This window comes from Grus americana, chromosome 3, assembly GCF_028858705.1.
Source record: "Grus americana isolate bGruAme1 chromosome 3, bGruAme1.mat, whole genome shotgun sequence".
In the NCBI taxonomy this organism is placed as follows: Eukaryota; Metazoa; Chordata; class Aves; order Gruiformes; family Gruidae; genus Grus; species Grus americana.
This window is the reverse complement of record NC_072854.1, coordinates 2,052,576-2,072,053: the sequence shown is the minus strand read 5'-3', so window position 1 is coordinate 2,072,053 and position 19,478 is coordinate 2,052,576. Positions and strand designations below refer to the sequence as shown.

The window sequence follows — 19,478 nt, the reverse complement described above, 5'->3', positions numbered from 1 at the left end:
CTATTCTGAGAAGCAGCGAAACATCTAGAAAATATTTAGGAGTTAAGTTGCATTATCATGAGCTTTCTGTATGATTCAGCAGCCAAATTACCCTTGACTGTATAAATAGTGGAAAATTGGATAGGGATAGGCAAATCATATCCCATCTGGATGTAGTACTGGTGTGTCTGCAAAGTTCTGTGGCTGTTTTTGGTATCAAAGGCAACAATAAGAATGCTTAAAAACTGGAGCTAGTGCTAAGAAAAGGTTATAAAAATTATGTAAGCATTAGAATATATGCACATAATGAATGATATACAAACCTCCTTGAATCTAGCCTGGCACCCTGATACCTGCTAGAATGGCAGTATGGTGGAACACAATTAATTTAAGAGATTTCTGGAGTGCATTTTGATGATGATTTGAAATAATTGGCTCATACAGTGCCTAAGAGAGGTGCTTTCCTGGATCTGCTACTTGCAAAGAGCTGGTTGAGGGTAGGGATGTGGTCTTGGCTACAATGACCCTGAGATGTTAGAGTTTAAGATCCTGGGGGATGTGAGTAGCAGAATAAAGAAGTCAGAATTCAGGACAACAGACTTGAACCAAAAGGGAGGATGCCCTGAAGGGTGAATAAGTCCACGTGAGCTTAGCTGATTTTCCAGGACAACCTCCTCTAATTGCAAACACATTGCATCTTGATGCGCAGGAAACCAAGAGGCCTGACAGGTCCTCAGCTTTGCTTAACTGCTAAATGGGGAAGTCCTGTTAGAGCTCAAACGTTGGAAAAGGACTGTGTGCAGAAGGTGAAAGGAGATGTGGGATACCCAGGAAGGATACAGGCACATTAGGAAAGTTTAGCTGGAGGTGAAACTCCAAGGGATTATAGGACAACAAGAAGGACTTCCATAGGTACATTGTCAGCAAATGAAGACACAAGAAAATGTGAGTCTGCTGCTGGATGAGGCAGGCAGCTCCATGATGAAGGACACAGGAAGAGGCTGAGATATGCAGCATTTCTTTGCCTTGGTCTTTATTTGTAAGATCTGCTCTTGCTAGGTGGTGGCTTGGGGTGAGAAGTAGTGCCCGTGGCAGGGGATCGTATTGGGCACCCGAGCGCTCTCTCATAGTTTGCCATGGATTCGGTCAGCGAAGGAGGTGCTGATCATGCATAGGGAAATGGTGAAACTAAATGTTAAATGCTGACAGATTTATTTTTAAAAAATGAAAAATTTAACTTAGTTGTATAGTGCAGCTTTGTGCTGCATAATGATGATCCATACAGCTTTTATGGGTACTATTTGATAACTCCTTCTATAAAATGTCAGGTTACGTAAATCTAGTAAAGTTTTTAATTCATGTCCACTTCTGATACTCTGTGTTTGGCTTCTTAACTTATAATCTTACAATTTGTACCTGTTCTTAGTTTTAGTATTGGATTTCAAGTGAAATAGAATTGCTCATTTTGCAAATAGGAAAAAAATTGAATATCCAAATGAGTGTTTAAAGTTTAAAAGTTGAGAAAAAACAGAAGAAAAGTCAAATTTTCTTTTCTTTATTCGAGAAATGATGGAGATGTGTTGTCAGAATCACCTTCCATTGAAGGTTGGCTGTCACTCACTCCTTCCTTGTTTTCCATTAGTTAAAAGGAATCTGTGGTCTTTTTTTAAATATGGTTTGGGTTCGGCTTTGTTTTGCTTTTCTGGTTCTCATTAAGACACGCTTCTCTTTTCAGCGTAGAGTTAGGCAAGGCAACTTTACCAGCCATTACACCATACTGAAATCCCGTTGGTGCCCTAGCAGGTGCTAAACTTTAGGGTCTGTTGGTGTTTATTAGATTCAGCATTTTATATCTTGGCCATAAATTTGCTTGGGAGGGGGATATAATTATTTTTTTCTCCCCTCAGTATTTCTAGCCATGATTGCAGGTGCTTCATGTGAACGTGTACCCTCTGGCACAATGAGTGAGTTATCTGCTCACTTTCTTTTTTTTTTCTCCCCCTTAGCTAAAATTTCTTTCTTTAATTCTTGCAAATCACGTCTTTAAAAGTGAGCGTTTCTCAGTCTGATGTTAATGAACCACACGTTGGCAATGTTTTCCCTGACGTGATAAACAATTGTTCGGTTAGTCTGTCAGATTAGTGAGCCACAAACTCTGAAATGTTCTGCATGTTTGTTGTTGGGTTTTTTAAGACGCTTATTTCGACAGCTGTTACAGTCTATCCTGCAAATATCTTGGTGTTTATGTATCTTAGGCTTTAACAGTTTGAAGGGAGTTAATATTTTCCTTGTGAGTCTGAGCCCACTTGGGGTTTTTGCTGGTTTTTTGGGGGGAGGTTGAGAGTGGGGGGTGTTTTTGTTGTTTTGGGGGGTTTTTTTGGTCAAGTGGGACCTCCATCATGCTCTAAGGTAGGCTCTGGAGATTTATTTTGATTCAGAAGTTTCCAGCTATCCGGAGCTGGAAATTGGATGATGAATCTTTATAGAACACCTAATAAAGAGCTGAAGTTAGTCATCCTTGTGATTTTGGTGTGCAATATTCTTTCAGGTATCGGCATAACATCTCTCTCTAATTCAAGGTGTCCTCTTTTCAGCAACATTTAATATTAATACTGAGATCTTCATCATTTGGGACCATTAAAGAGACCGATATTCCTCTCAAACAGTGGCTGTTAATGCTGCCCACATCCTGGTTTGGGATTTATCCAGATTCTCTGCAGTTTCAAATGGTTTCAAAAGAAGAAGTTTCCTTCTTCCTGCTGTAAATATTTTCTCCTGTGCTGCAGTCCTCTGTTATACAACCACCATATGCTGCAGGAAAGATGGTGAGGTGGAGTGATTCCTGTATGGAAAGGAATGTTAGCCTTGCTGGTGGTGTTGGAGATTATGTTGATTAATGGTTTCCTTTTGTGAATTTTGGTTCAAGACTGCTTTGGATTCCTTTTTTCTTTTGTTTTACTCACTTGTAGGTCAGTAACTTACCATTTGTCATCAGTAGAGGATTTTTGTACTAGCTGGAATAATTAGTCTCTGTTAGACATCCAGTGATAAATGGGAGAGGAGGGGGAAAAAGGTTATCAATGAATTTTGTTTCGGCATTAGACTACAATGAAGTTGAGAGCATGCCACTTGCTCACAAAGGGAGGCGATTTATGGAATTTTTCAGAGACAGTCTTGTATGTTTTCTTGTGTGAACACAGCTGGATCTTGTCCCAGTCCCTGCAGTCTATCTGTACACCATGGGAATCAAATGAAAAGGTACCAACTATACAAACTCTCCCTAAGGTGAGGTCCTGTATTACTGTCAGTGTCTGAGCAGGAGCGAGTGCTCAGACTGCCTTTGATTTGTCCCCAAATTGAACAGAGTTCTCATTGCCTACTCTGACTTTCCCTTTTGCCTAGGCTTTATTTTCAGATGATGAGTACTGAAGGCTCAGTCTGGTCTGGGAGCATCTTCCTAACAAGTACTGTTTAAAAAAGCCCTGCAAGGCTGCTGCAGTCTCGTTTTCTCTTACACAAAGCAAACCCCAGACTTGTATTAGTGTGCATATTTGTGTATCATTTCATCCATCCATGCATAAGGTTGAGGGTTCCCTTGCTGCTGGGATATTTGAAGGTTTCAACCTGGTTTTTAATTCTGGTAGTGACACAGAAACTCTCACCTGGAAGATGTTGGAAACTCTTCTGAAATTACCTATGACACCTCAGTTTTAATAGAGGATGGGGGTTTTTTGCAGGTATTCAGAACGAAGCCTGACAAAATGCATTGGGATAACGATAGAGACCAGACCAGATTACTGCCTGAAGCGGCATTTAAGTGATATGTTATCCTACGGCTGTACGAGGCTGGAGATTGGAGTGCAGAGCGTGTACGAGGACGTGGCCAGGGACACCAACAGGTAAGGAGAAAGCTTCAGTGTGAAGCTGAGCGTGGCTGCTCGTTGTCCGCTTTTGAGTAGTGTGTCTTGACCTGTTTGCTTGAACATCCATTTAGCACTGAATGCTGAAACATTGAGCTCATTTCCTTGCTTGTGTGGCCATATGTCTGTTAAGAAAAACTAATAAACTGCAATGGCTTCATGAATTTGTGTAGACCGCAGCTTGAGAAAATGGAGTTATTTGTGATGTTTTATTTTAAACTCATATTTTTCCTGTATTGTACATTTCTCTTTTTTATTACTATTGCTTTATAAGTAAATGTGTTTTTGTGAAGTAGAGCATGTGCCCAGAGAGAGCTCGTAGTTCTTGTCCTACATAACTCATAATCTGTAGGCTTGAGTAGATAAAATGCAGTACAATCTGTTGGAGGTACTATACCAGCAAACAGCATGTTCTTTACACCAGACACCTTTTTCTGCTGAGTATTGGAGAGGAGAGATGACACTGGCAGGTACAGAGGCTGAGGCATAACCAGAAACAACACCTGTTGAAAGATTAACCACAGTCATTCTAGGCATACAGTGTCTCTAGGGATTGCAAAATACATTGACAAGAGGTCTGTGATGTATTCCTTGTCATATTGGACCTATGGCTAAAAGAACAGTTGTCTTACGTAGGAGAGTGCGCAACACATTGTTCATCTCATCCCTTACAGGCAAGTAAGTCAATCTCTTTTTTTATTATTATTTTTTATCTCAAGTCTCATAATTCTGTTCAGATTTTGAAAGAAGTGATTTTTTTCCTGATTTTTTTTTTCACTTCTGACACTCATAGAACTTGCCTTCGTTCTTACTGCATATTCCAGTCACCTACCAAAGACGTTTAACAACCATAATCATATGTAATGACAGAGAGATTATGGTTCAATAAGCAAAGCACATTTTTGTTAATACCTACCTTAAAGGCAGTAGTGCAAAACTGAAAATGTTGGATGCTTTCTTTTAGAGGCTTAAGGAATCCAAAATGAATTTCCTCCTGTGGGTTTAGCTGTAGTATTGCTGGTGCATGGAAGTGCAGGATGTCACTGCTATGAAATGGTCAGGCTCCAGGTCTCAGTAGGCAGAAAAAGCCATTTATTGAGTAGTCCAAGAGTTAAGAGCTAATATTTATAGGTGGTACTTTCCTCCTCTAGATGTCAGAGCTTTCCAAAGGAAAAGATCCATACTAAGGACTGTAGCGAGATCACACTTTTAGGCTAGATGTATTCACTTACAGTTAATTGTGACAGAGACTGTAAATTTAACAATTAATTTCTCTTCAGCTTTTACTTTTTTCCACCTCAGATCTTTTACAAGTGTCCTATCCTGAGGCAGAACTTTAAAACCTCACTTAGCTATCACTTCAGTCATCTTCAGTTTTCCTCCAATTTTGTCAGTCACATCAGAGCCGGTACCATAAATCATTCAAAGCTGTATGTCACTTTTGGCTTCTACGTTTGCTAATGAACCCTTGCTTTCCTGCTGATGAATCAGAAGAAGAATGAAATAGTATATTACTGACTTGATTTCACTCAGAAGTAATTCTGTACATTATTATATTTTTAAAGGGTTTTGGCACTTTTCAAAGCTGGTTGCAGAATTCCTAAAAGGCTTTGCTGCAGGCTGTCTCAGAGCAGGGAAAACGCAGGCTGTTCACTCAAATATCTCCCTCCAACTTTTTAGAGCAATGAATTGGAACATACTTTTAGAGGAGGGTGATTCAAGTTTCTCTTTCTTTTGAAATTACCTCATTTTGCTTCTGTTTTACTTTGTGGGGGATGTGTTTTGGCTTTAAACTTTTAATATTTTCCTTGTAGCAAAATGTCAGATTACAACCAATTAGGCTAACTGTTTGGAAATTACTTTCTATTATGTTCCATAAGTCATTAGTGGAGGTTTTTGATTGCCTTTGGTGGCTGTGAGGCAGAAAAATATTCAAGAACAGATCTAGGCATCAAATAATCAAGTTATTGATGCAGCTCAAATTCCACTTCTAATAAGAAAATAATTTTTATTTATGAAGCAAGTCTCCATTTACTCCCCTTAGGCTACTCAAGGGCCTGAATAATACTGTCCTTGAACAGTCTCAGAAAAACACCGTTAATACTTCTGAAAAAAAATCATAAATAAAACTATAGGTATAAAACTACATGTAGGGATTTAACAGAGGCAGAATCTTCCAGTAGAGAGGAAGGAAGAGGCCATTAAAACAAGGGAGGTAGCTGGTTTGGTTAATGTTAGGTCTCGGCACAAGGCATGCATTTGTAAAAATCCTAGAATCCTAGAACGCTTTGGGTTGGAAGGGACCTTAAGGCCTATACAGTTCCAACCCCCCTGCCATGGGCAGGGACACCCTCCACTAGCCCAGGTTGCCCAAAGCCCCATCCAACCTGGCCTTGAACACTGCCAGGGAGCCAGGGGCAGCCCCAGCTTCTCTGGGCACCCTGTGCCAGGGCCTCAGCACCCTCACAGGGAAGGATTTCTGCCTCACATCCCATCTCCATCTCCCCTCCTGCAGCTTCAGGCCATGCCCCTTGGCCTGTCACTCCCTGCCTTTGTCAGCAGTCCCTCTCCAGCTTTCTTGTAGGTCCCTTTAGGGACTGGAAGGCTGCTAGATGCCCAGATGGTGTTAATTTTTCATCCAAAGGACTGCAGAGAAGAGTTGCCTGCTGACTGTTGGCAAGGAATTCCAAAAGATGGGGTGAGCTGGTGTGAAAGTATGATGGGAAGAAAATGGGGATTGGAGAGGAAGGAAATGTCCAGAAATGTCAGCCAGCAGTAGGAGAGCCGTCCCAGTTGTGGAAGAGCAAAAGCAAGGACTTTGTGGGAAGACTGGTCACATGTGATGGGGACCTCCTCGTTGCTGTTTATAGTGATAGCGATTGCTGTTGTGGAGGCAGAAGGCTACTACACCATAGAGGTGGAAGGAGAGAGAAGAGTTTGCTTTAAGGCTAGTGAGTTATGTGAGATCCAACCTTTGTTCCCACAGTCATTCGTGCTCCTACTCTTACCAAGCTCCAGCAGAGCAAGCCTTGAGTTAGTTTGGTTTGATGTCGGTGGAGAACAGCACGAAATCCTTTGAGAGTCCCAATCCAGCCTATGTTTCAGTTTGGCACCTTTCAGAAGTTAGGAAGAGTTAAGAACGAGGACTTGAGTATTTTTGGCAAGCATGTTGCAGGATGATTTTCTAGCTAGCTGGTTTTACTTAGACCCCATCCTTCTCCTTTTCCTCTTCTGTTGCTTTTGTTTCTGGTTATGCTTCATGTTGATTATACACAGTCTTCGGTGCCGCGTGTCCTAGCTTGTCCTGTGGCCTCAACTTGTGTCATTGCTTTACAAAATGAATTTCAGCAGCTTTCCAAAGTTTCTCAGGCTGTGATTTGAATAGCTGCAGCCTTGGTGTGGTTCACCTGCTATAGAAGTAGCAAACTGGACTACTTTTAGCCCCTAGTGTAGTTTATTAGCAACCACGTTCCAAGACTTGAGTGGTGATAAACTGATAATAAAACTCAACCCTTCTCACTTCCTAGAGAATAATCTCTATCAAAATATATCTTTTTCTGTGTAATCCTGGAACTCTTTTCTCTCTTCCCAGAGGTCACACCGTGAAGGCTGTGTGCGAGTCTTTTCACTTAGCCAAGGATGCCGGGTTTAAAGTTGTGGCACACATGATGCCTGATCTACCAAACATGGGGCTTGAAAGGGACATGGACCAGTTCGTTGTGAGTATGGCTTGAAATAACCGGGAGTTTCTGGTTTGTTCCAGCTTCTCTTTCTTAGCTGCGCTATTAGTTATGATCCAGGCCAGAATTGTTTCTTAAGGACAAATAATTTAAAATTCATTTTTGAAGGTGGAGGGTGAGAAAGATTTGTTGAACTACTTCATCCAGAAAATTATATCCTTGCCTCATGAAAGACTGAGTCACTCGGCTCTCTGTGGAATATAGCTCTTCCGATATGAACTAGGGCTCTTACTTTTTTCCAAGGTGGTTTTCTTTCCTCGGGTTTACAATAGTAAATGATTGAAAGTTAAAAGCATGCTATCTCAGAGGTAATTAATCGCAAAGTAGAGCGTATAGGTACGTGTATTATATAGTATCCTTGTTCTTGGCTTAGTGCTATTCAATACCTTTATCAATGATGTGGAAGAAAATATAAAATTATTTCTAGAGAAATTGAAATAAAAAAAAGAACAAATGGTAAACAGTGTAGGGAATTAACCACTTTAATAGCATGGTAGATTTTTTTCATTTTTTTTAAAGTCAAAACTGGTCATCTTTTTAAAATAGTGCAGAAATTGCAGTCATGATAGAGAAATCACAGGTACATTTCTGTGCAAGGTCAGACTAGGTGCTTTCTGGCACTAAACAGCTATCAATGCGATGGAATATATTGATTAGAAGTGCAGGCAGAAAGCAGGGGTTTAGCTTGGTACACTGCAAACAGACACGTCTAGAAAAAAGCAATCAAAACCACAGCTGTACAGTACACAAAGGAAATTCTGAAAATCGTGGTCAGTACTTTATGTAAGGGGTTTTGTGCAGAATTCCTTGAGCTTTTCATAAACATAATGTCATAGTACTCGGCAAATATTACGTTTGTGTGACAAAGAGGCTGGGGCAAAGTGATGTGCATGAAACTAGAGGGGAAATCAGTGACAGAGCTGAAAGTTAATTCAAAATTCCTGCCTCAGACTCTGCTCCTGGATTATCTTCTTACCGTGCTGAAGGAGATAGAGGGTGGACATCACATTAGCTGTGTTTTCATAGAATTACTTGTTATGCAGGGTACAGCAAAACCCGAGTCTCTTACTTAATATCCCATTCTAGCTGTAGTTCTGGGTTCTTTATGGGCCTGTCATTACTGAGGTAATAATAGACTGGAGAGAATTTGTGGAGGAAGAATAGCAACACTGACTAAAAGATTTAAAGAGCTAACCTTGGGTAAGACCCAGCAAAGAGGAGACCATAATCTAAGGTATTTGCAAGATGTAAAACTGAAGAGGGAGGGATTATTTAAGGCAGAATTACAAGCTTCCATAGAAAGTATTTAGTGATTATTATTATTATGCTTTGCTGCTTATTCATGATAAATGGCTAAGGCTTTTCCACTGTCGGATCTGGAGTTGTTCCTATTTCATCGTAGGAGATTTGAGGAGTCTGTTTAAAAGGTATAACTTCAAGTGATGCTGAGCTGCCTCCAGTTTTTGCAGGCCAGCAGGCTCCCCTGCTTGTTAGGGGAACGGTAATGCAATGCTGTATTTTGTCCATTTAGTAATGACAACTTTTGCAGAAACAGAAGGAGCAGAAGGCAAAGTTTTCAGAAAGAGGAGTCAAGAATATGGTGAAGAGGCTGGAATTGTGAGAGGGAGGGATTAAAAGAAAGCTGGAAAAATAGCTGAGCGTAGAAGAGCAAGAGAAGGAGAAAACAGAGGAGAGAAGGTCAACTGGTTTAGACTATTTCTGTCGGAGAAGTCTCTTGGATTTAGGAGCTGGGAAGACCAATGTTGATGGTGGGACAGCTCCAGGATGTGGCAGGAAGGAATTTGCATGTTGTGATGGGGAAAAATGAGAGTGCACGAGAATGAGACCCAAGGAGAATTAAGAAATTTTTCCATTTTGAAAAGGAGGGGTTAAGATAAGACCAAAATTTTTTGCCGAAGGGCTGGCATTGGCAAAAAGGCTGGTTGGAGGGCCAGGAAAGAGAAATGCTAAGCAGAGGAGGAAGAAAACTAGGTGATAGTTTGAGAGGGGATTCAAGAATACGGAGAGGGTGATGGGGTGAAGACCAACTCAAGTGACAGCCCTGTGAATGAGTTCAGAAGTTTGAAGTGGGACTCACAGATAAAATTAAGATTTGATGCCAGTGAAAATACAGATGAGAAGTTGGAGGATGAGTAATCGGTGTGGAGGATGAAGCCCTCAAGAAGTAATGTGATTGCTGCAGAGCGAGGAAGAAAAATGGGAGTTGGAGAGGCGGGCTGGTGGGGAAGAGGTGATAGATCACATCAACATGGAGAAGAATTATACCTGCGTGGTTTAGAGAAGGGAGTATGGGAAAGGAGACAAAAGGAGGAATCAAAAATGCCTGTGTTGGTGAGGTGCACAGGGTCTCCACTGTGGTCTGAGACCAGATGGCACATGAAAAGAGATCTGTGTGAAAGAGGCAGCTGCAGAGTCGATGCCCGACTAACTGATGGCCGTGCATTTCGGAGAATGGAGCTGCAGGGAATGAGAGTGGAGAGGTTGTGGATCACTCTGACATATTTCAAGATGGAACGGTAAACAAGAGAGAGCTACCCTCTTCCTCTTACCTTCCCTGCCTTTCTCATCCTATCTTAAATGCTTTCTAATTTGTTTTTAAAAGATCCTTTGTCTTGAATAGGAGAGAATAGAGGGTAAACACAACCCTCTTGTTTTGTGGTTTTGTTTTTTTTTCCCAGAGCCCTGCACTGGTGAACATAATAGAAATATGCAACAGACAGTAATTCCTTCTTTCCTGGGAATTCAGCTAGATAGTACATTGTCTATTTCCTACCTTAAAATTTTGTATCACGGTTTTGAGTTATTAAAACAACCTCTTTATATGTTGTGCTGTATAAATGTTAGTCTGCGCTGGTAAATATTTAGACACTTCTACTACATAAAAAATAATGTGAGAGCAAAGAGGGGAACGGAGTTTGTGTTCTTGCAACAGTACTAAGCTGTTCACGAGCAGCGGTCATGCGCTTTTATGCAGTATTCTCCTAGTTCACAAAAATACATAATCTTCCTATCAGATACCTCTGACTTTTTGGGACAGACACCTGCGGCTTATCAAGGATCCTTACAGGTTTTGGATTTTGTAATAGTTCTAAATAAGTTTGGGGCAAAAAAAGTTGTTGTGATACTAACCTTTCTAGCCATCCTGCTTTTCAGACCAGGGAAAGGTAGGATGAAAAGGAACCAGATGACTTTAGAAGGAGGTCTAAGCGCCTTGCCTTCGTTACCAGTTGATATATTAAATATAGGGGCTTCTCCTGGGAAGATAATAACTTGCTGATTGTGCTGACTGCATACTGAAAATACTGGGTGCTTCTTCAAATTGAACAGGTAATTACAGTTTCAAGAGTAACATTGCTTCTGTCCCTTATGACCTATTGATTTCAAAGTGTTTCCTGCTACTTCCATCCAGCAGCTAGGATGCCCACTCGTTTGCAAGCCTATCTGGGGGGTTTTTTGGGGGTTTTGGGTTTCTTTGGGGTTTTTTTGTTTTGGTTTTTTTTTTTAAAGTTCTCTGTGTGTGTATAGCAACTCTTTTCCTGGAGAGTTTATTACTAATTATGCAAAACTTGGTTATATGTATACTTTTTTACAGTAAGTGACAGGTGACTTTTTTTCCTGCCTTCATCCTGAAGATTGTTATACTTTTTTTTAAACAGAGTGGCTGTACTAGTCCTGTGTCCCAGTTACATTGTGCTTCTCCACTCCTTCCCCCGTCATGCCTCTTTTCTTCCCTTATTATTGATTCTTTTTATAGCCTCAGAGGATTTCCCTTCAACTTTGGGTCTTTCCACCCCATTCCACATATGGGAAAATGCTGCAGGGAGGGAGTATGCTCTGCTTCCTCCCACCACCCGTGTCGTTGTGCCAGGAGTGTCAGGTAGCGTACACATATACACGCGCACACTGCTACTTTATTGTTGGTAAATGCAAGCATAACGGATAAGACCAATTCGCAGTGCCTCACGTAGCAGGTGGTCGGAGAAAATAATTAGAATAATAGCTAGAATAAATCAAGGACTCAGCGGGAATAATGGAATTGTTACCAGAGCAGACACCTCATTCTGTGGAACGCGATAAACACACAGCTTTGCTGTTGTAGCACGAGAGAGATGAGGTGACTCTAGGGGTAAATGGTTGGAAGGATTCATGAATCACACTTGCCAACAGGGCTACCAAGCAGAACTTTGGATTTAAGCAAAAACTTTAGGAGGCTAAAGAATTCCCAGGATGCTGTTACTAATTCCTCATTCTGTTTCTGCAAAGCCACTGAGTGGCAATAGTGTAATCAACAAACCGTATCTGCTCTAGAATAAATATTACTAAGCTAGCAACATTTATTAATGGAGCAGATATTGCTAGGTTTGCCTTTATTTTATTTTTATGGTCTTTGCCTAAGCATGATTTACTGTTGCTGTTCCTCTTGGCCCTCTGGGAGGGATGGCTGTGAGCCCATCTTGAACAACTTTAAAGACCCTTCATAGATGAAATAAATCTGGGGAGCAGAAAAAAGGAAAGGAAATGGGGAGGAGAGCCAGAAAATGAGAAATTTCAAGTGTGGGAAGCGTCAGGGGAAGTGTCAGCTGGCAGAACCCTCCAGCTCTGAAGGCGCATGGGAGCTGGTGGATGCTGCTTGGAAATATTGGATAGGCCTTCAGTTGCTGAGAAGCTATTTTTCCTTGAGGAGATCGATGAGGAGGTCCTCTGGCTTGAGACTCTCCATCTAAAGCCTCGTAGAAATAAGATGATGAGGGTAAGAGCATAGGCAGGACCATTTAATGGTCAGTACTGGAGACAGGTATCAGACTGAAGAGATTTTTGGTTCAATTCAGCAGAGCTGTTCTTACGTGCTTTAAAGAAGATGCAATCAATGAATGATTGTAGTCTGCTGAAAATTCCTTTTCTTACAGTCATATGTCAGGCTGGTTTTTTTGGTTGGGTTTTTTTTTCCTGAAGGAATTGCAAAATAAGCATTTCCCAGAAATAGCCTCATTTTAGTGAAATGCCTGATGCATCTGTGATCCAAGTGTGAGCTGTGCAGAGGGCTACAGCCTCCCTGGGTGTATTGAACACAAGAGAAAAATAATGGGCAAGTAATGCAGCGGGTAATACAAGTGTCCTTTCTCTTTGCAACGTATTTGATGTTGTTGTAAAACTTTAAATACTACTGTATTGCCTTTAGCTGTAAATGAGATAGTTTTCCTGAGGGCTCTCATTTTTATCAAAGAGATGAAATTTGTAATGAAACTAATATATTGCACCTCTATCAGGAGCTTTTAATAACTGTAATAAAAGACAGTTAAACTGTTGATCTACATTGATTTTTACTCTTTTGGGAAGACAATTATCTGTGTTTTTAAATATAGCTCTGAAATGTTTAGTGGGGCATATGATTTTCCTTTCAATTCCTACTAAACATCTCATTGAAACACTATTATTGGCAGGTAGCCAGCATTACCTCTGAAAATTAATCTTTTTTTTTTTTCCATGGGCACATTTACAGAAACAGATTAGGCAGTATTTAATGATCAGTCCTTCAGTTAGTAGAGCTTCTCTTGGAGTCTTAGTAAATGTTAGAGCTAAAAAGCTCTTCACTTTGGAAACAATTATAGTTTCATGAACTATGGCCAACGCCATGGTAATTTTTATGTTAATGAGAATCATGGTAGTAAGGAACAGTCTATTTTTAGAAACTATTTTCACAGATAATTGCACTCGTATTTCTGCGGATAAAATATCTAGATAAAGCCCCAGTGTGTGCCCACTTCTGCAGATGGTTGAATTGTGTGTACAAAGCTTCTTTCCCTCTCCAGTGGCTCTGTGGAAATAACTTTTATTTGCTCGCTGAGTGTGTTTGCTGCAGCTCTGGGTCAGACTCCTCTCCGGATACGTGTGACGTAGGAAAGAAGTAGAAGTTAAAGCTGCGGCCCTTGATGCGCAGGAGCAGAATAGCTGAGTCAGTTGAATAGTACAGGTAAAACTGGTCCTTTATCTTCGGCATCGTTTGGGGATCCGTGCTTAACCTGAATAGGGTGTCACAATTTAAACCAGAAAATGCAGAGGATGGGAGTTTCAGTAGTAAGAGCGATCTTTGCTATGTTGCGTTGTACTGCACAGAAACAGTATGTATTTCTATACCAATAGTATGGACGTGATAAATTGCAAGGCTATGTGGAAAAACCACATTTCTTATGGGTCTTGGATTGCTTCCTTTGTCTTTCTGAATTAGTATTTTGCCCACATGCACGTTTCCCTCCAGTGTGCCAGCGGTAAAAGTTACGATAACAATCGCTACCTTTAAAATAGCCTCCCATCCAGAAAAAGCTTCTGCTAAATGTAAAGGTACAGTTGAGACCCTTTTTATACCTGAACTAAAAGATCATTTCTGCACTTAACAGTCCCCAGACCGCTGCAGGTTGCATAGGTCCATACGGTTGCTCTGTCTATTCAAGCGGAGGTTTTTCAAGCCAGCATTCAGAAGTTGTTTTCTGGGGCTCTTTCACTAAGGCCCCTTGCTGCTGAAGTCAATAATGAGCATATGGCTGGGAACATACAGCCAAATGGAAAGAAGCGCAGGAATAAAGGGATGTGTCTTCAATAGAGAGTACAAATTTGCCAGGCATTTAAGCAGAGAGAGCATCATTTGGTAAAATATGTATTGCCACAAATCATCGGCAGCAACTGAATGTTTGCTGTCAGGGTGGATAAACCACGATGTCCAAATTAAATCTTTGAGGAGTTAGTTGTTGGGGTTGTTTTTTAATAATAATAAAAAAAGCATACTGGAAAAGCATAATGGTTTTATTGTGAGCGTAATAAATGAGAGAAGCTTTTGCAGAGCTGAGTGGGGTGGGAGAGAGCACATGGCTGTATTGATGCTCCTTATGGAAAGGTCTGATGAAGGAGGATTAGATTATCAAAAACATTATAGACTTGCTGGTCTCAATGTTTTTTAGGGTAGAAGACATACTTTAAAGGGATCTGCGTTGCAAAACTCGTGTACTTAAGACAATGAAAAATGCTATATTTCCCATTCTTAGCCCTAGGGAAAAGCTGACCCTCCCAGAAACATAAAACCCAGAGTTCTGTGCTTGGTAAAAGTGAAGGTGAAACTTCACAGCAAATTGATTGAGGTATTCTCATGGGTTTCTCCAAAACTGCGTAATAAATGGAGACTCACTTGGAGCACCTGCAAGACTAAGCAGATGGGACTGCTCGGTGCAGTGAGCACAATCTGGAGAGATTTGTCTTGGTGTTCGGATAGATACTGTGTTCAGGAGTCAAAACCACGCTCCAAGGTCATGCTGCTGATGCCCAAGGCCTCTTCCAAATGTTAAATGTCTCCTCTCACTATTGAGTTGTATTCTAGCAGCAGCAGGGACTGTCACAGACTAGGATCTCCTTGTGGTAAGTTCTGTGCAAACTTGGATAGAGCAGCTATCCAACAGTGTTAGATAGGAGACAACCTGTAGATCCTGACAGTCTGGGGGTAAAAAGAGACCGTGGGAGGGATGGGATGGGAGGCAGGCATGTTCCTTCCTCGTCTGGCAGCAGCAGTTTCCTACACCATGTAGAGAATTAGGGTATTTATGACACTGAGGTGCATAGTCTTAGTAAATAACTCGCTGAAAACAGCTTCGCATCTGTGGGCTAAATGCTCCTGTCAATTAGTTTGTCTCCACTGTAATTGTTGCTTTGCACCCCAAGAGCAGTTTGTTCCTGGGTTCAATGTGATAAAGTGTTCTTAGCGAAGCTCAAGATCGTGAGGATTCACTTGTGTCAGACCCTTCTGGAAAAGTTCCCTTTGGCATGTGGATTTGGGGGGTTTGAGGCTGTCGGGGAAGGGAGGAGACATAACAGCTTTCTGCATCTGCAAGGGTGAATGACAAGGTCCTTTACACTCTTCCCGCTGGACGTTAGCAGACAAATCCACTTTTCTTATTTGTCGCTCAGAGTTTACATATGAGGCATTATAGAACATCCTCAAGTAAGCACGTAGATTATTCTGTTAAGTAGCAACCCAAAACATAAGTTTTTGTTAATGTGTGCTATTGTAATAGTTCAATAAGACACATCAAGGTCTTCAGTGATGTGCTACTGCTAAACTTCTTCAGCATTTTGAGCCTCTTCCTTTTGGAATTTAAAGACTAGCAAAATGAATATGCAAAATTAATACAAAACAAACTTTCCCATTTCACCTACTGTGCATTACCATGCTACAACCTCTGACGTGCTGTTTTTCTACACACTAATATGTACTAGCGTTGAAGAGATTTGCGGGCAGATGGGCTAAAAATAGATGTTGTTCATCATTGCAAAACTGACCCTTAGGGCAGAAATGTTGGGGGTTATGTCACTGTTTCCTTACCTTAGTAGTTTCCATAATCATATTTTCAGACTGTATGGTGAAATTTGACAGCTTGAATGTGTCAGGAACTGAAAGGATTTTATTATGTACCTGTCAAATAGTCAGGAAAGTTATAACAATTAACTGGGAAATGGTCTTTCCTCCCTTGACTGCAGAGTGCTTTACAGGTGCTCTCAGGAGAGCTGGAAATTTGGATCATCTGCTTTTAAAAACTTTTTGCCCCCTCGTTCCATCTGTAGGAGTCTTTGTCATGAGCGCAGACGTTAAGCAGAAGTGACTTATTTATTTCTCCTTTACGTTAACCTTTGAGTCGGTTTTATAGAGATTCATGGCACCATATATAAAGTAACGTGTGCATTTCAGAAGAGCCTAATTAAAAATGATGCCGTGTTGTACTGTGTTTGCATCAAACATTGCTGATTCGGCAACAGGATTTACTAATTGCACTGTAAAGTCACTCCTCCAAAGAATATTTGAATGGACAGAAAGCGTTGCTCTTTGAGGCAAGATAACACCCGATGGACCTAAGAAACAGTGGTGTATTTGGCACAAGTAATATCAACATACCATCTTCATATAAACCCAGGGCAACTTGGGGAATTCCCCAGGTTACAATCAGAACATTTTTCTAATATATTTTAATTCTGTGTATTTAAAATAAGTGTCAGGCAGAGATACCTTGAAGAGTGGGTGTGCACACAGTCAGCAGAACAACAAGCTCCAGCTTGCCGCAGGTGAAATACTAGAGAGTTTGCTTTCCTTTCAAGGAGCATTGATCTGCTTTATCATCACTGGATGCCCTGCATTGCTTTCGCGCTCACGTGTGCTCTGCTGGTTTTTGTGTACGATCACGGTATGTGACATATATGCCCTTAATATGCATCGCAGTAAACACGATTCTTTTTCATCATTATCCCACTGAGTGATAAGCTCAATCTAAAACCTGCTCATTTATCACAAGTCAGACTCTGCCAACAGCTGGTGTTCGGAGCAGCTAACAAGTAGTATCTTCCTATCTTCTGGTAACTTAATAGGAAGTCTAAGGTCACATAATTGAAAGATATTGATGTTAAGTGACTTTCAAATGACCACTTCTTGGCTTGCTGTTGGCACTGCATTTCCCTGCTTCCCAGGTGACACCCTGTGCTTGACAACGCGTGTGTTCCCAGGCTGTAAAAAGGCACAATTTAGTCTGTACTTCTCGGTCAGTAGGCCATTGTCAGTATCAGCGAATGCAGATCCTATCATTACATTTTAATTATCCTAGCATTTACAAGAAAGAGGGGAAAATGCAAATTTTGAACTAAAAGGCAGCCACATTTTTGAGCCACAAGCTTCTATTAATGCATATAATTAAACTACTAAGTGATTGTTCGTTCCCTGTAGAGTTGGAAGTGTCATTTGACGCAGTAGCTTTCAAGTGCTACCAGTATTCATAGTTATAAATAATACAGCTGATGGAGATAAGGAGTGCTGTAATGTGGAGAGTTAAGATAATGTTCATTTTAATGTAGTCGGATGTGAATTTAATCATCTGTGTAATGCAAGGACTATAGTAAAGGAACCAATTCAAGAATCAGGTTGAGTGGCGCCTGATTGCTAGTGGACAGTCATTAAAAAATAGATTTTGGTGACCTTTATTTTTAACAAATCCTGACATTTTAGTAAATAGCTTTAAAAAATTGCTGCGCTTAACCTATAACTGGTATCTCCTCAAACAGTTGAACATCTTGAGAGCAAGAAGATTAAAGATGGCAACTGAATCTTTGGTCTGTAAAAAGATGAAGTGGAATCCCATAAAATATTTTTTTTTCTCTTTGGAGAACTGCAGCTTTGGGGTGTCTTCAAAACATGTTTCTAATTTCTTCTGTACTTAAAGTGGTCAGTAAAATCAGATTAAAACTGCAAGGTATGATCTTTTAATATTGGCTGAGTTGTGCTATTACCGAACTTGAAAATGGGACCGAACCGCTGTGTGGTCTCATTACGATCCCAAATCGTTTGACCTTTTCGTTGCAACTCTGAACAGCTCTATGGGTGACGAACAGGGTTTCTAATTTAAAAAGGTTATTGCAAACGCATATGAAAGTGAAATATTTGAGTTCAGAACTTCATCTTCTGATTCCATCTCCTCTTATATTCTGATTTTTTTTTTTTTGGTTCACGTAGTGTCACGTTGACTTTTGGGTTTTCAACCGATGTCTGTTTTCTTGGATAGTAATTACAATGGCATGCAATTTTTAAGACTCAAAGCAATCGATGGGAGTTGGAGAAAAGGATTCCATCATGCGCTTTGATACGTCTGCCTTGATGGAAAAATCAGTGGCTTCTTGGCATCTAAATGACTAATTTTACACCCGTTGGACCCTGATTATTCATAGTGGCAGTGAGTTTATGAGGTGGTGGATGAATGGATCCTATAGATGCCATTAGCTTTAATAACAGGGAACTTCTACAACAAAGGCATATGCTACTAAAATCAATTACTGTTCTCATAAAACATGTTAGTGGCTAACTTGTATAACCTTGTAGCCTGAATGTGTGTTGATGAGATCTTATTAAGATTCATTGTTTGTAATTCACAGAGCAGCTGTTCCAACAAGTAAAGTATGTTTAATGGAACTCAGGTGATGCAAAAAAAAAAAAATTTGTGAATTCCAGGATTCTCTGGTTACTCATTATATTATTTACTGTGCAAAAGTACTCAACTTTTCTCTAATATCGCATAAATTAGGCAAGGTTATGAGGAACATTATTTTAGGGTATGAAAAGGTCCGTGTTTATGAACCTCCAGATCCTTTACATTTCAGCTGATCTGAATTGACCTTTTTTTATTATTATTACAATTAAACTGCTATGATGATCTCTTACATCTTGTCCATTGTCTACATGCACCAATTTAAAATTTTACTCTGACATCCGTCTTTATTACACGAGACGTGTTAAATGCTAGTTGGCTTACAGTCTTTAGCTAGAGGGGAGAAAACTTCAAAGAAAATTGGTTTAGTAGCTTTGAAGTTGTATGTGCTTCCATTTGGAATATTCATGCATGTGAGAGCACTACGCCGCATCCTCGAGTGATTCAAAAAGACTGGAAATACGTAAGGATCCTTTCTCTCTAGGTCATCTTTAACCTCTAACTTCACAGTGCGTTAGCAGACGTGGATTTAAGCCCTGATTGAGCGCTTGCTAGAGCTGATGGAAAGCCTCCCGTTGACTCCAGTGATGCTATGGATGGTGGTCTCCGGAACAAATGTTGTTTTAGGGATTGAATTTGTTTTGGCAGGAAACTGTTCTGAACGTTTTTATCAGTCGAAGACACCTTTTAAGGTGTCTAATTAAAAAAAGAAAAGGCTACAATTCCTACTAAAGCTTGGCATGTGTTAGCATTTTATAGTTCCTTTATTTTGCATGAGACTTAATCAAAACTGTTTGTAAATGGGAAAAGGTTAA

The 19,478-nt window shown here is 40.4% G+C and overlaps 1 protein-coding gene across 1 annotated transcript in view; it reads left to right on the top strand.

The window, feature by feature from the left end:
• The window catches only part of ELP3 (elongator acetyltransferase complex subunit 3), an 89,379-nt gene that overhangs the window by 26,071 nt on the left and 43,830 nt on the right, over positions 1-19,478 (top strand). The window contains exons 8-9 of the mRNA XM_054820511.1: positions 3,717-3,878; positions 7,492-7,618. Coding sequence (XP_054676486.1) covers positions 3,717-3,878; positions 7,492-7,618 — 289 coding nt within the window. The remainder of the gene's footprint in view (positions 1-3,716; positions 3,879-7,491; positions 7,619-19,478) is intronic.